Source organism: Petaurus breviceps, unplaced genomic scaffold (assembly GCF_028583685.1).
Source record: "Petaurus breviceps papuanus isolate PSGF00001 unplaced genomic scaffold, PetGlider_PUasm1.0 90702, whole genome shotgun sequence".
NCBI lineage: Eukaryota > Metazoa > Chordata > Mammalia > Diprotodontia > Petauridae > Petaurus > Petaurus breviceps.
The window spans coordinates 9,028,346-9,043,251 of NW_027187317.1; the positions used below are offsets into that span (position 1 = coordinate 9,028,346).

The following is a 14,906-nucleotide window of genomic DNA, read 5'->3' on the forward strand; positions in this document are numbered from 1 at the left end:
AAATCTCTGCAGTCTGGCTTTCAACTACATCATTGCACTGAAAACTACTCTTTCCAAAAATTCCTTAATGCCTTCCATCTTTGATCCAGTAGTGGCAACCTTCTTGGTTTTCCATGAACAAGATACCTCATAGCTGGAGGTATTTTCCATGGCTGTGCCTGAAATGCTCTCAATTTCCATCTCCTCCTTCTAGCTTTCTTCAAGTCCCAACTAAAATCCCATCTTCTACAGGAAGCTTTCTGGTACCTTTTTATTTATTCTGTACATACCTTGCTTGCACATATGTTTGCTTGTCTCTCCTATTCATATTCCCAGGACCTAGCAGTGCCTGACTCATTCTAGGTACTTAATGTCTATTGATCGACTAAATACTAAATCTAATGGTTTTCTCTTATCCTTCCTGACTTTTCTGTTGGCCTCTGACAATGTCAACCACCCTTATCTTAATACTTATCTTAATGAAAACCAATTTGGGTTTTTTTTTCTTAGAGATTGACCTTTACATAATCACTGTATCAATTATCTGAATAATAACAGGATTTCTAAGCATTCTCTGTCATACTTCTCTACTTCCAACACCACCAGTCAACAGAATGAATTACATATTTCCACAAGTAATATATTTTTATTTTTAATCATTTACGTTAGCTACAGACACTTCAAAATCATATTACTATAAACAAACTATACATATCTTTTATTTACTCCTAAAATACATGGTTTCTTTTTATTCAAGTGGACATATGACATTACAATTTCTTGCTCAAAATCTGTCATATATCTCCTGATATAGACTAAAACTATATACATTTTTGGCACTATTAGTCATTTTAATGAATATAACAAGATGTGTTTTGTAGATTTAGTGCATCATTCCCTATTTAATTAAAATATTCTACAACTTTCCCCACATAACTTTATATAGGTCTATTTGCATTACTGTACATGGCAGAACAACAATGAGAATAATATGCAAAGGCAAAACAATCGTTCTTGTTCTAATTTTTCCCATCTAAACACACACACACACACACACACACACACACACAGATTCAACAACTGCAAGAATTACTAAACAAAAACCTCTATGGGAGGCTGTGTAAAAAAAGTTTCCTAGCTTGTATAGCACTGATACATTGTAGCAATCTCTTAACTTATTGAACTTTACAATTTTCTTCGCTTTGTTTAGTTAAAGCCTGTTTCCTCAGGGAATGTCTAATTTGCCTGGTTCTCATGCTCTCTTTAGGGATGTCAGCAGAAGTCTTTTTTGAAAGATTATTTGCAGAAAGAGAAGATCTTGTGGTAGGTTCTGGGACTGTCACAAGTGATTCCACTTGGTGCTGATGAACATCTTTTGCCTACAATAGAAATATATTTGTTTTAATAAGCTGGCTTTAATGACTACAAACAAGCAAAATTAAGAACAAAACATCACAAATCACTTTAGACTGTCAGAGGTTTTCTATGTAGAAACTGTGTGTGTGGCTGTTTATTTATCAGAAAACAAATGAGGAGAAAAGTATAGTATAATGGAGAAAACAGCATAGTAATGGGAACAGACCAGGACTTAGGAGTCAACTGATTTCATCTGAGTTTAAATCCTGCCTTTCTCTGCAAGTCAGTATGACACTTGGAATGCTTGACTCCCAATCCAGTGTTGTTTCCAGTATCCAATGCTGATTAGAATATATTTAAACTCAAAACTCTAATAATTCTTTTCAGTGATTTACAAAGAATACACAAAAGACATGACACCTGATGTCAAAGTACATATTTTTTTAAAGTATAGAAAAGGTAAAGAAATGCATAATGTCTTTCATTTGTTGTTTATTAAGATATTTGATGAAACATTGGCAGAGAGACAGCTGGTCTGATGACAATTCTCAGCAACATAACTTCTCCCTGATGTACTAAATTAGAATTTGCTTCTTAAAATTCAATTTAAACATTTAACATGCTTAGGTTTGCAAGTAAGAGTTTAGATAAGACATGTCACTCTGTCGTCACAGAATTTCTAGTCTAATATAAAGCTGAGAACTGATAAGAATTGTTTGATAGATGAGAGGGAAAGAGGCATTAGATGGAAAGAATTAGGGCTATTTATGGATCTTATGATGAGAAAGAAAAAGGAATAATATCAAATAATAGCTATACATGTTTGAAGTTGAACGCAAAAGAAAAAGGCTACTCCTTAGCCTATGTGCTTTCAACATGGTGGGGTACTAATGAAGTATGATTTACACACAGTTTATGACAAATCAAGCCAAAGATCAAATAATTTAAAAATCTTCCTCTGCTGTACAACTACAGCCAGTTTTTAAAACAGATAGGGCATAAACTATATAGTTCATGTAAAGTTAAAAGAAAAGAAATTCCACTAATTCATACTTTTAAAAAGTATTAAGTGATGACAGTTTTTTTTAAAGTCACCTTGGTTGAGGCAGTATGGTACAGTGGCAAGTGCACTGAATTTGGACTCAGAGGATCTAGATTCAAATTTCTGGTTCTGACACTACCTGTGTGATCTTGTCAAAGATACCTCCTTTGGTGGGCCTCAGTTTTCTCAACAGTAAAATGAGGGGGTTGGACTAGATGACCTCTAAGCTCCCTTTCAATCAATTATTCTCTCTCACAAACATAGTATCATTGGCCCATGAGAGGAAGAGAGAAAAACCCCTCATTTCTGAACTTGAATTGAAAAAACATAGCCCATCCTTGATCATCTAAGAGCTGCTAGACTTAGCTTATACCACAAACTCAGTATTTCACTTCTTACTTAATTAACTTGAACTGAGCAATTCTCTCATTTATCAAGTTAGTCACAAAATTAAACAGAAAGCCAAGAATAGCCAATTTCTAAACTATCACTATATTTTGATGGCTATTTAAAGAATAGATACTAAAGTATTTTTAAACTTTGTTGTACATCCCATTGTCAGAGGCAAGCATTCAGCAATGTTTTTTAAAATGACTAGGTAGGAGCTAAAAGCAAGTTTAAGTTCAATCAAGGTATTTTTTTAAAGTCCACTTTCAAAAGGATGCCTTGTCAAATTTGCATTTTCCACTTCAAATTTTCAATTCAATTCAACAACAAAACTTACTAAATAAAACAAACAAACAAAAAAATAAAACGCCCGGTGAAGCCAAGTACTGGGGATACAAAAGCATAAACCAAATAATCTCTACCTATCTAATTCACTCGGCAGTAAATCTGTTGCAACCAGTTATTAATTCTTGGACAGCTGGAAAAGAAAATAATATGGACTGAATGCCCCCTAGTGTGCAAAGCTTTTTTTTTTCTTAGACAGCAAACCCTAGAAGTCATATTAAAATTAACTTTGCCATCAGGTCTATGATAACACACATGAAAAGAGAAAAATACCATATGGCCATTTTTCACAGGGTTATGCTATTTCTGATGTATACACTCATACACAGATATATACATTTAAATACAGATGTATACACACACACAATATTATGAGAAAGATTAGTAACAAATTCAAGTGACAACTTGATATTAGCTTGAAGTATTTAGTCAATAACAAACATTTATATTATGGGTTTATAATGTACCAGAAACTGTGCAAAGTACTAAGGTTAAAAAGAGGGCAGGAAAAAATAAGTACACGGTCTCAAGAATTTTACATCACAGACATGGAAGTGAGGAATTAGCAGAGAGACATGAAAATAACCAGAAACATTTAAGTATATATACAGTTAGACCGTGAACCAGAGAAGGGAAGGTACCAGTGGGCAGGAAACTGGGAAAGGCCTCCTACTGAAGGTGGAATATGAGATTAGTCTTGAAGGAATCAAGAAGCATTTCTGAAGTGCCTCCAATGTGCCCTGCACTGTGTCAGGGATACAAAGAAATTACCTGTCCTCAAGAAGCTTACTCTCTTAAGGGGGAGAAACCTGCCAACAACTATGTTCAAACAAGACACAGACGGGATAAATTGGATAACCAGGTGAGAAGACGCTGGCTTTAAAGGGCCACCAGGAAAGGCTTCTTACAGGAGAAAGGATTTGAGCAGAAGCTGGAAACAAGGCAGGGAAGCTATATGAAGAGGGAGTGCATTCAAGGACAGCCAGTGAAAATGACCAGTCAAGAGATGGAGTATCTTGTACCAAAGAGGCCATTGTCACTGCCTTATACATTGTGAAGAGGAGAGTAAGAAGACTGGAAGGGTAGGAAGGGGCTAGGTTATGAAGAGCTTCTAAAGTCAAAAGATTCTATATTTGTTCCTGGAGGTGATAGGGAAGCATTCAAGTTTACTGAGTAGGCGAGCGACACGATCAGACTTTTAGGAAGATCACTTTGAGTGGAAGATGGTGGGGAGATAGAAAGCAAGGAGACCAATCAGCAGGCTATTACAATATTCAAAGGATGAAGTGATATAGGTTAGCACCAGGGTGGGGATAGTGTCTGAGGGGTCGTACACTAGAGATGTTACAAAGATAGAATATAATTTGGCAAAAAGACTGGATTTAAGAGGTGAGAGGAAGAGGAGTTAGAGATGATCCCTAAGTCACGAGCTTGGGTGAATAGGAAGATTGCACGGCTAAGCCAACATCAGTGGATCAGAGAACACAGGGTTCCCCCTACAGTTCCCCCTTACAGTTAGTAAACTGTAAGAAAACCAACAAGGTAAGAAAACACCACATTATAAAGAGCTCTAAATGCCAAAGGGCCATGCTATTTGAATCTCAAGGTAAAACGCCACTGGGAGTTCATGGAGTGGACCTACACTATCATAAGAATAGCTAACCTTTATATAGCACTTTAAAGTTTGCAAAATGGTTTCAATTTGATCTTCACAACAACCCTGGGAGGTAGGTGTTAATTATTCTCATTTGTAAAATGAGGAAACAGAGAATCATCAAACAGACATTAAGTGACTTGCACTGGTCGTGTAACTATTAAATCTCTGAGGCAGGATTCAGACTCAAGTCTTCCTACTTCCAAGCCCAGTACTCTACCTACTACACTACCAAACTGCTCTAGAAAAATCACCTTGGCAGTGGAATGAAGGATGGGAGTGGACAGGGGTGAGATTTGAGATAAGGGAAAACAATTACCAGGCAATTCTAATTGTCCAGATGAAAAGTGAGGATGGTTAAATGATAATTAAAATAATGGCTGTAAATATAAAGAGATATATATGGAGACAGAAATGACAAAATTTGGCAACTGACTGAATATATGGAGTAAGAACAAGGAAGTCAAGGTATTATAATATCGAGGTTGTGAATCTTGGGTATGTCGACACACTTGATAGTAATATGGAAGCTGGTGGGGGAAAAGGGAGATACGGAGAAAAGACAGGGAAGTTCTGTTTTGGACCTTTTAATCTGAGATGGTGATAGGGCATCTAAATTGAGATCTCCAAAAAGGGGTAGTAGTGACACTAGAGAGAGATCATCTGCAGAACATGATAAAACTGCACTCATGGGAGCTAGAAAGATCAGCACATGAAAAATTACAGAGTGAAGAGAAAAGAAGGTCCATGACAGTCTTAGGGAACATCATGGTTAGTAATCAAGACACTAATGAGGAATCTCAAAGGAAACTGAGAAGTGATGAGACAGATAGAGGAGGGAACCAGGAGGGAGCAGTGTCACTAAAACCTAGAGAGGCAAAATTAACCAGGCAGAGAAGGCAATCGACAGTGTCAAACGCTGCCTAGAGGTCAAGAATATAACAGGATTGGAAAATGACCACTGGATTTGACAGTTTAGAGATACCTGGTAAATCTGGAGAAGGCAGTAAGGACACAGTAACTACTTTGGAGATTTGTTGTTTATAAAATGTTACCATCTCTTTTTGCAGGGGCAAAGAAATGAAAACAAAAGGGGCACCCATTAGTTGGGAAATGGCAGAATATATTTTGGTATATGAATGTAATGGAGTATTATTGTGCAGTTAGAAAAAATAAAGGGGATAATTTCAAAAAACTCAAGGAAGAATTATATGAGTCAATGTAAAGTGAAATGAGGACGAATAAAACAATTTATACAATAACAACAATATTATAAAGATAATTAATTTTGAAAGACCAAGAACTTGGATCAATACAAGGAACAATAACAATTCTTATGGACTCAAGATAAAAGATGCTATTCAACTTCAGACGGAGAGTTGATGAACTCAGAGTGCAGAATAAAGCATTCTTTTTTTTTTTTTTACATACTGGACGTGACTAATGCAGGAATTTGTTTTGCATAACTATATATATATTTTCAATGAGTTTTGTTTTCTTGTCTTCTTAATTGGTGGAAGGGTGGGAAGAAGGAAGGAAAGAATTCAAAACTGAAAACTGAATTAAATAAACAAATACAAATAATGAGAAGGATGTGTTCAGAGAAACCAGTACTTATATGAAACTGATGTCAAATAAAGTTGGTTGAACTAGAAGAATAATTTATATAAAGTATAATGTATAGCATAAAGTAAAGTAAAATGAAATGACCAATTAAAATTTCAAAGAAATAATAATCTATGCTGCCTACCACCTGAAAGAATTAAAGATGCCAATGAGACATACATTTTTGGACAATGGAAATGTGGAAATTTGCTTTGCTTAACTATACATATTTATTACAAGGGGTTTTTGTTCCCCTCTTAATTTGGAGTTTGGGATGGGTGAAAGAAAATAAATGCTTGTTATTTGATAGGAAAAAAAACCAACCTAAAACAAAAAAAAAAACTCCTCTTATTAATATGAGACTAGGAATTATTAATGCCACCAATGTTTCTTATAGAGAATAAGTTATATTATTTATCTGAAGAACAGGCATAGGTTTTGTTACATTTACATATGTATATAGCATTATGCCCTTGGGGAAGTATATGGACAGTGGAATGAGGAAACCTAGATTCAAGTTATATCTCAGATATATGCTAGCTGTGTCAGAAAATCACAATCTGTAAGAGCCACAGTTTCCTCATCTACAAAATGAGAATAACAAAACTTCCACTACCTTCCTTTTGAGTTTTTCTCTGTAAATCTTAAAGCATTATGCAAAGAGACATATACGTTCACACAGTCAACTCTTGTACATTGATATAGGCAAAATAAACAATGGCAAGTCGTAAATGGGAGCCTAGCTGAACAGTGTGGAATTTGGGTAGAAAAGGATCATCTTTTCTTCTGTTGGCCTATGATGAAGATTTCATTCTCTGCTATGACTTAATATGACAAATTCAAAGGCCACATGAAAAAATATACATATACTCATTTGTGAACATGAAAATCACGGACTATGCTTAATACCTTTACCTATACTGTATTTTATTCTGCTAGAATTCAAATGTTTACAACCTTCTTCAAGTACCTCAATGAGAACAATCATTATTTCCTCCTAATTAGGAGACTTGTTGGTTCAGTTAAAGCAGTGTTTAGAGTACTGAAAAATATTTAAGTGAAAACATACAGCCTTGAATAAGCAAACTATCAATGTCTGGGAGCAAAGGGAAGATACCACCACAAAGCCCTCATTGTTGTTCAACTGTTTTAAGTCATGTCCAACCCTTCATGACCCCATTTGGGGTTTTCTTGGCAAAGATCCTGGCGTGTTTTACCATTTCCTTCTCCAGCTCATTTTACAGAGCTGGAGAAACCAAGGCAAAGAACGATAATTAACTGATTTGTCCAGCGTCATATAGCTAGTAAGTGTCTGAGGCTATATTTGAACTCAGGTCTTCTGGACTCCAGCCTCAGTGCTCTATCTACTGTGCCATCTAGCTGCCCCAAAGTCCATTTCTCACCATCTCCTTTGGGAGTTTGAGGTAATGCTATTTCTTATTAACTATTTATACATAACATGAAGTCATGCAAAGATTTGTCTGTACAATAATAACAGTGTGATGTTTCTCCTTGGGCGTTTTCACTGGACTTATATTTACCGATTTATTTACATCATACTATAGGAAAGATCAGACATTAAAAGCCAATAAGCACAGGAGTTGGACAACAATGTCAGATTCTCCCCTAAATAACATGCATGAATTTCCTATGATTTCAGATGAGATCACTGTGCAAGTAGTTAGTTACCTTTTGTGATTTGCTGCCACCAGCTGTTGGTTTGGAGGTCTCAGCAAGACTTTCTGACTGTTCCTTCAATAGATTCAGAGAAGAAGGTGATAATTTCTGTGCAGCAAGACGGGAGCTGGCCCTGCTGGCCAGGGTTGTTCTCCGAAGGACATAAGGGCTTGTTTTTCCAGTGGGGATATCAGCAAATCCTGTGACACAAGTTTGTTTTTAAAATATGGATGGCTTTGATGAGACTAAAATAATAGGGCTTATTCTAACCTAGAGCTGAAAATAATATTCATCTACAGAAAGGAAATGCAGTTTTGTTTTCAGAAAAAGGTTATTTTCACGAACATTTCACACTGGCCATAGCACACGGCATAGGCATTTGAATCTATTAGAGGGATATTTCTTAGAATTCCTCAAGTAAGATTTTCCTTCATGTAGAATTTAAAAGATGAGAGGGAAATGTGTGTGTGTACATGCACACACATTCACATGCATGTGTACATGAAGATTCTGACAAGCAATGATGTAAAAATCACCAACTGAGTCACTATCAATTCTGTGGATTATTTGCTGTATTTTTTATTAGCCTTAGGGGCAATGACATACTTTAGGTTAAGGTAAAGTCAAGGAAAAAAGAAAAAAATGAAAGTAGGAAAAAAAGAGGAAAAAGAAAGAGTAGGACCCATTATTTGTAGGTAGAAGATGAACAAAAGCCACAAACTCAAGTGGCCCCCCCAGTAATTATATCATTGACTACCTCCAACTAAACAACAGACTGGTAACCTTTGACCTAACACTCACACCACTGAGCATAAACCTAAAGGAGGTTAGTAACAGAAAGATACCACATACAACAAAATATTCAAAGCAGCATATTTTGTGGCACCGAAAAGATGGAAACAAAGTGGGTGCCCATCCATCATGGAATGGCTGAACAAATTGTGGCATGTCAATGTAATAAAATATCATGATATTAGGAATCAATGAATAATTTTTTTAATTAATAATTTTTAAAAGGATCAATGAATAGTAGGAATATAAAGAAATATCAGAATGCTTTGTATGAACTAACACAACACAATGAAGAAAGCAAAACCAGAATATACACATAAATCAGTGAAAAAATATTTAACAACACCTGTGTTACACACTAGGGATACAAACACAAAGAATGAATTCTCTGTTTTCAAGGAGCTTATATATTAATTGGATATGTGTGTATACACACATATATATTAATTGGATGTGGGTATATATACACACAGGATAACTATATTCAGAGTAAATACAAAGTCAAATACAAGGTAGTTAGTGGAGAAAGGAGCACTAGAAGTTGGGGGAATTAAATAGTCACTGTTTCAGAAGATGATTCTTAAGCTGCATCTAAAAAAAAAGTTAAGGCCTCTAAGCATACCATAGACAACAGCTAAACCAGCCTTTTTTCTCAGTCCTCATAACCTATGCCTGAAATGCACTCTATCACTGCCTTCTATCAGAAGGCCTTTTTCCTTCAAGCCTTATTTTAAGCACCACCTTCTCTATGAACCTCTTCCTTCTCCCAGATAGCTGCTGGTAGGCCCCTACTCCCAATCATGGGTCTCCTGTGTATAGACCATATGCTCCTTAAGGATCTGAACTGTCCCTTTTGCCTTTGTATCTCCAATACCTACGTGCCTGGTATACAGAAGGTACTAAATAGTTACTGATTAACTAAAAGCCATATTTGTGACTTTCAGCTAAAATGATCAGTTTTCTCTTGGCCATTTAGTCATAATGACAGAGTATTTTAAAATTTTTTTTAAAGGTACTTCCTGTTCTTTGATAAGATACTTTACTGGATAAGCTATTTATGACTTATTTGTAAACAAAAGAAAATGCTAAAGGCATAGCAGGGATATTGGGTGGTGATATCACCCATACTCTCACACTGGCACATCTAGTTTCTAAATGACAGGTGATCAAGATATCACTGAGTTACTAGGATTCATGGAAGTGTCCCTGGAAATTCAGGAGATTATGTGGCTTTTTAACCCAAAACCCTATTTTTGTTTAGTTATCCAAATCAACACATCTTTTCTTGTATTCTGGCATGAAGTTTTATCTATCACAAAAAGGGGGGGGAGGGGGCTAGGGGGAAGAGCCTAGGTCAATTTAAATAATCATTTGCTAGTAATAAAAGCCAAATTACATACTAATATCCATAAATGCTCTAGAGATTACATACTTCTGTCAGAGGAAGGATTTTATTTCACACATTAGGAAAATGGTGGGGGGATTAGGGAAAGAGAGAAGTTATTTCAGAGAAAAAGAGTTACCCTTCTTCACCACCTCTGGCAGTCCTTCTGGCTCATATTCAGTGTTCTCCAAGCCCCTTGAGAGGCCTGTGACATCTTTTGGTGTCGCTCCTTTTTTGATCCTTTTTGTCAATATCTCCGGTGTAGAAGACATTGATTCTCCATCACTCTGTTTGGCACCACAAGACCTTCGTCTTTTGCTTGAAACTTTACTTTGACTGGCTAATGTCTTCTTATCAGTAACAGGATGACTTGGAGAATTTTTTGAATCAACTGAGTTTAGCAAAGGAGAAGTCTGAGAGGTAAGCTTCCCTTGCAGAGAATTTAGGAAAGTAACCTGTGCTTCTAACATATCTTTAGTTTTTTCCAGCTTTTCATAACTAACAAGAAGGCTGCAATACTTATCCAAGTATTCATCTGTCTCTTTATTTTTTTCTTCAATAGTTTCTTTCAGTTCTTTCACCTCAGCCATCAGCTCTTCTACATTAGCATCCGGGGCATTATCTATTTTAAAAAAAAATGTCAGATCATAGTTAAGTAATTAGGGGTTCTAATTGTTAATATAAATCACTAACATTTATGGTGACCACACAGGTCACCTTAAGACAAAATTAAAAGTGTCAGAACACATTTTAGTACAGATCAGCCAAACCCCTGATTATGTTTGAAAATGTAAAAGTATGGGGTGGCTAGGTGGCGCAGTGAGTAGAGCACTGGCCCTGGAGTCAGGAGGACCTGAGTTCAAATTTGATCTCTGACACTTAACACACAACTAGCCATGTGACCTTGAGCAAGTCACTTAACCCCAATTGCCCTACCTTCCCCTCTCCAAAAAGAAAAAAAAAGTAAAAGTAATGGCCTGATTAAGCTAGATCCATAGCTAACTCACCATATGACCTTAGCTAAACAAACAAGCCTACCCTCCTAGCAAATATTTTTTCCTTAATTTACAAAGTTAAATTAATGAGTCTGAATTGCACTTCCTACTTTCTCTATCCACAATTTCTGCTAACAGTGATAATGGGACAAACAGTCCTGACAAAGGTTCAATACTAGGTAAACTAGGGCTGCCCTCCCCCACCTCCACACACATACCTTCCGTCCTGTCACCTATTAGCTCAGCGTAGTGCTAAAAGAACACATTCTCTTGTGACCATGGCCACACATAAAATCTTGCTTAAGTGGATCACGGATGTATGTGTGGGCAGGTATGAGAATGTTTTAGGAGAAGGCAAAGCTATCCATAGTACAGTGATTCTTATCTTGTCATTCAGTATAATGTAAGCCTTTATCTACACACTCCTTCCACACAGGTCACCTTAAAAAAATGTCCTTGACCTTGTCATTCCTTCAGACTAAGATCTCCCAGCACCTTGTGTCTAAATTTCAGCCACCACGCCCACACAATAGCCAAATCCTGCCATTAGTCTCACCTGCCCCTTTCCTCAATGGTCTCTGCCTCCAATCTTACTTGCTTTAATCGACCCTTATTATTTGAAAAATAATTTTCCCTAGGTATAGGTCTGACCACATCACTCTCATGCTCAAAATCTTCTGATTTGGAACCAACCTAACTTTTCAGTATCAAATTACAGTGCTTCCCTTCATGAACTCTACGTTCCAGGATAACAGGGCTATTAAGTTGCTCCTTCCAATATATATCTCAGTCTGTTCCCTGTGTATTTGGGCAAGTGGTCTTCCACATCTGGAAAGCACTTCTTACTTCTAGACATTTATGTGTCAAAATCCTCGTCCCTTAAGAAGTCTACCTTGATGAAAGAATTCTCTCCTCAAATTTTCTTATAACATCTTGTATAGACCTTTATCTTACCTCATCCATTATACTCTTTACCATGCATTATACTTTAGTATACATGTATACAAAACATACTATATTCCTCCAGTAAGCTGAACTCTCCTCAAAAGGCAGGCAGGATATAGCTTTTCATCTTTGCTTCCTAATACAATATTTGCACAAATTGAAGCCTTGAGGAAATGTTTCTTGAATCTGAAGGTCATGGTTACTGCAATATGCAAAATGTGGTTCCCCCTTAATTAACAGCAAATTTGAAAACAAATTCAGAAGAATGTGAATTATTGTATTATTGAATAACAAAGGGACATGTATCTCAAATACAATGTTTCAAAAGCAGTAGCATTCCTGTTGAAAAAGAATTCTGGTTATTATTCCTCTAATTAATGCCTACTTTGTTTCTGATTCGCTTTTAGAGCTTCAAGATCAATCATTTCTTTCTGTAATGTTTCCTTTTCATTCTCCAGCTGTTTACAGGTTTTGATCAACAACTGTATTTTTCCTTTAGCATTATCATTTTCTTTCTTCAACTGAGTTACATAGTTCATATTATCCACCTACAAAACAAAAGCATTTCTAGTTAAAACCTTATACGCTTATATAATGTCTCTGTACCAACAGAAAAGTGTCTTCAATGGATTCCAATAATGAAAACTCACATTTTAAGGTTTGCAAATTGCTCCCTTTACAACATCACTGTGAGATGGGTGCCCCAAATAGACAGTATCATCGCTCATTTTAGGCAAGGCTAACTGTGAGCTTACACAATTAAGGGACTTGGATGAAAGCATACTACTATATTTGGGTCTCTCATCTCCCGTCCATTTCACTCTCTCCTATGCTACACAGTCTATGCCACCATGCTACCTCACCAATGGTAGAAAGCAACAAGAATCATTACCTCTTATATTTTTAAAGACTAGTTTTTGTTCAAACCTAATAGTCCAACTGGTTAACTTTTCCAAATGATTCTGAAACACAAGTCTAAACATTTCCCCACCTAGAATTATAAACAGGATGTTGAATTCGCCATTTTAGGTGTATTTAATAGCTAGAACAATATATATTAAGACATGAGGGTAGATACAAATTTTAAGTAGTGTTCCTTGAGTTCTAAATGACTGGATGTCCTCTGAATCTATGATCCCATGACTTAAATAAAATATTCCCCATGGGATTAGTTATATAACATATCATTCATAAATGAAACCTGTAGATATAAATCTAAGAAAATTGCTAGGGGTGATATGTAAGGAGTGAAGAAAGAGATGTTACTCCTTTGTCATAAGGGCATGAATTGGAATGGAAATGAACATTGAGAGCCAGGTACTGAACTCCCAGTGGAAGAAGGGATAAACACCTGGGATTTAGCAAATCTGTGCCACAAGGATCTGGATCAAATGATATATATAGAGGAATCAGATTAGGCCACAACTAAAAATCATATACTAAGAAGTGGGAGTTTCAGTATATGGAAGACTCACACTGATGGTAATGAGTTAAGTATTTTAAAGCCAAATAATAGCATCATCATGAATCAGAAACAATGAGCAAGAAACACTTTCCAAAATTTAGAGCTATGTGAAAGCGTAATTATTTAAAAAGAAACTGGATGACAACTTGTCAAGAATGCACTAAGAGAATATTCTTATCCACATAGGGATTAGAATAACCTGAGGCCCTTTTCTAGCTTTGAAATTATATAGTGTTTAAAAATTTTTTAAGAAACAAATAATTCATTATCTGGTTTAAGTTCTTAAACATCTGAAATTTCAAGAATTTTATTCAATTCTGCCACTTAACTAATTCGCAATAACCTTCCCTTCAAAGGTAAGGAATTACTAGGTCATTTACTATAATACATATTTCACAATAACCCCTAGACTACATGACTTTATCCATTGTCTTATGATGGCTCCATATACATGAAAGAGCTGAAAGAACAAGGTACTGACCTGGTAAACTCCACATAAGCTTTAAACATCTATGATGAAACTGAAGGAACTGACAGCAATAGAATTAGCAATAAGGTTATGAGATTTACTGGCATATCACAAGCAACTGACTAGGAAGCTCTATCCATTACCTTCTCATTCATCTCCACAATTCCTTAATCTCCTTTCAACAGAACTTAGGGAGAAAGGCTGTCAAAACATGTTTACATGTCCTCAGGTTGGAAAAGATAACTAATCACTTATCTGTCTCTTCCGCAACACAGCCTATGACTTCAACAGTAGCATCTCTGAGCGTGAATTATTATAAGGTTAAGTGAAAAGCAGGAAACATTTAAACTTCAACTCTATAAATTCAATGCAAACCAAATATTCATATTAGTGTTACTATATCATTAATGCACCTAATATAAGCCTTAAAACGAACTGAACATTATCATGGAAAATACCTTGGTTTTCTTCAATTCTTCTAATATCTTACTAGTAGATTTCAAGGAATTAGTTAATTCTTCTTTGTTGGACTTTAAAATTTCCATCTCTGACTTGTGTGAGCTGAGATCCTGTTCTTTACAAATTAGTTTCTCTTGATATGCTTCAATTTCCATTTCATGCTAAGAAAGACAAAATATAGTGTTGGTCAAATAACTTAGCAGAGCAGGTTTATGTAACATCTCACAGTCAAAACAAAACAAAACATTTCATGGCCTGGAATTCTGGGCTTTAGAATTATTTCAACAGTGAAGGTACAGAAGTCTATTTTAGGATCCTTTAGGGTTTTTTTTTTCTTAAGAACAAATGCATT

At 35.9% G+C, this 14,906-nt stretch overlaps 1 protein-coding gene across 4 annotated transcripts in view; it reads right to left on the reverse strand.

Moving 5' to 3' along the window:
- Positions 1-605: 605 nt before the first annotated feature.
- The window catches only part of CENPF (centromere protein F), an 89,148-nt gene continuing 74,847 nt past the window's right edge, over positions 606-14,906 (reverse strand). For all 4 annotated transcript variants that reach the window (XM_069066054.1, XM_069066055.1, XM_069066053.1 and 1 more), the window contains 5 exons: positions 14,554-14,715; positions 12,547-12,709; positions 10,361-10,843; positions 8,058-8,245; positions 606-1,358 (listed from right to left, as the gene is read on the reverse strand). In XM_069066054.1, the coding sequence (XP_068922155.1) occupies positions 1,155-1,358; positions 8,058-8,245; positions 10,361-10,843; positions 12,547-12,709; positions 14,554-14,715 (1,200 nt within the window). In that variant the 3' untranslated portion in view covers positions 606-1,154. The remainder of the gene's footprint in view (positions 1,359-8,057; positions 8,246-10,360; positions 10,844-12,546; positions 12,710-14,553; positions 14,716-14,906) is intronic.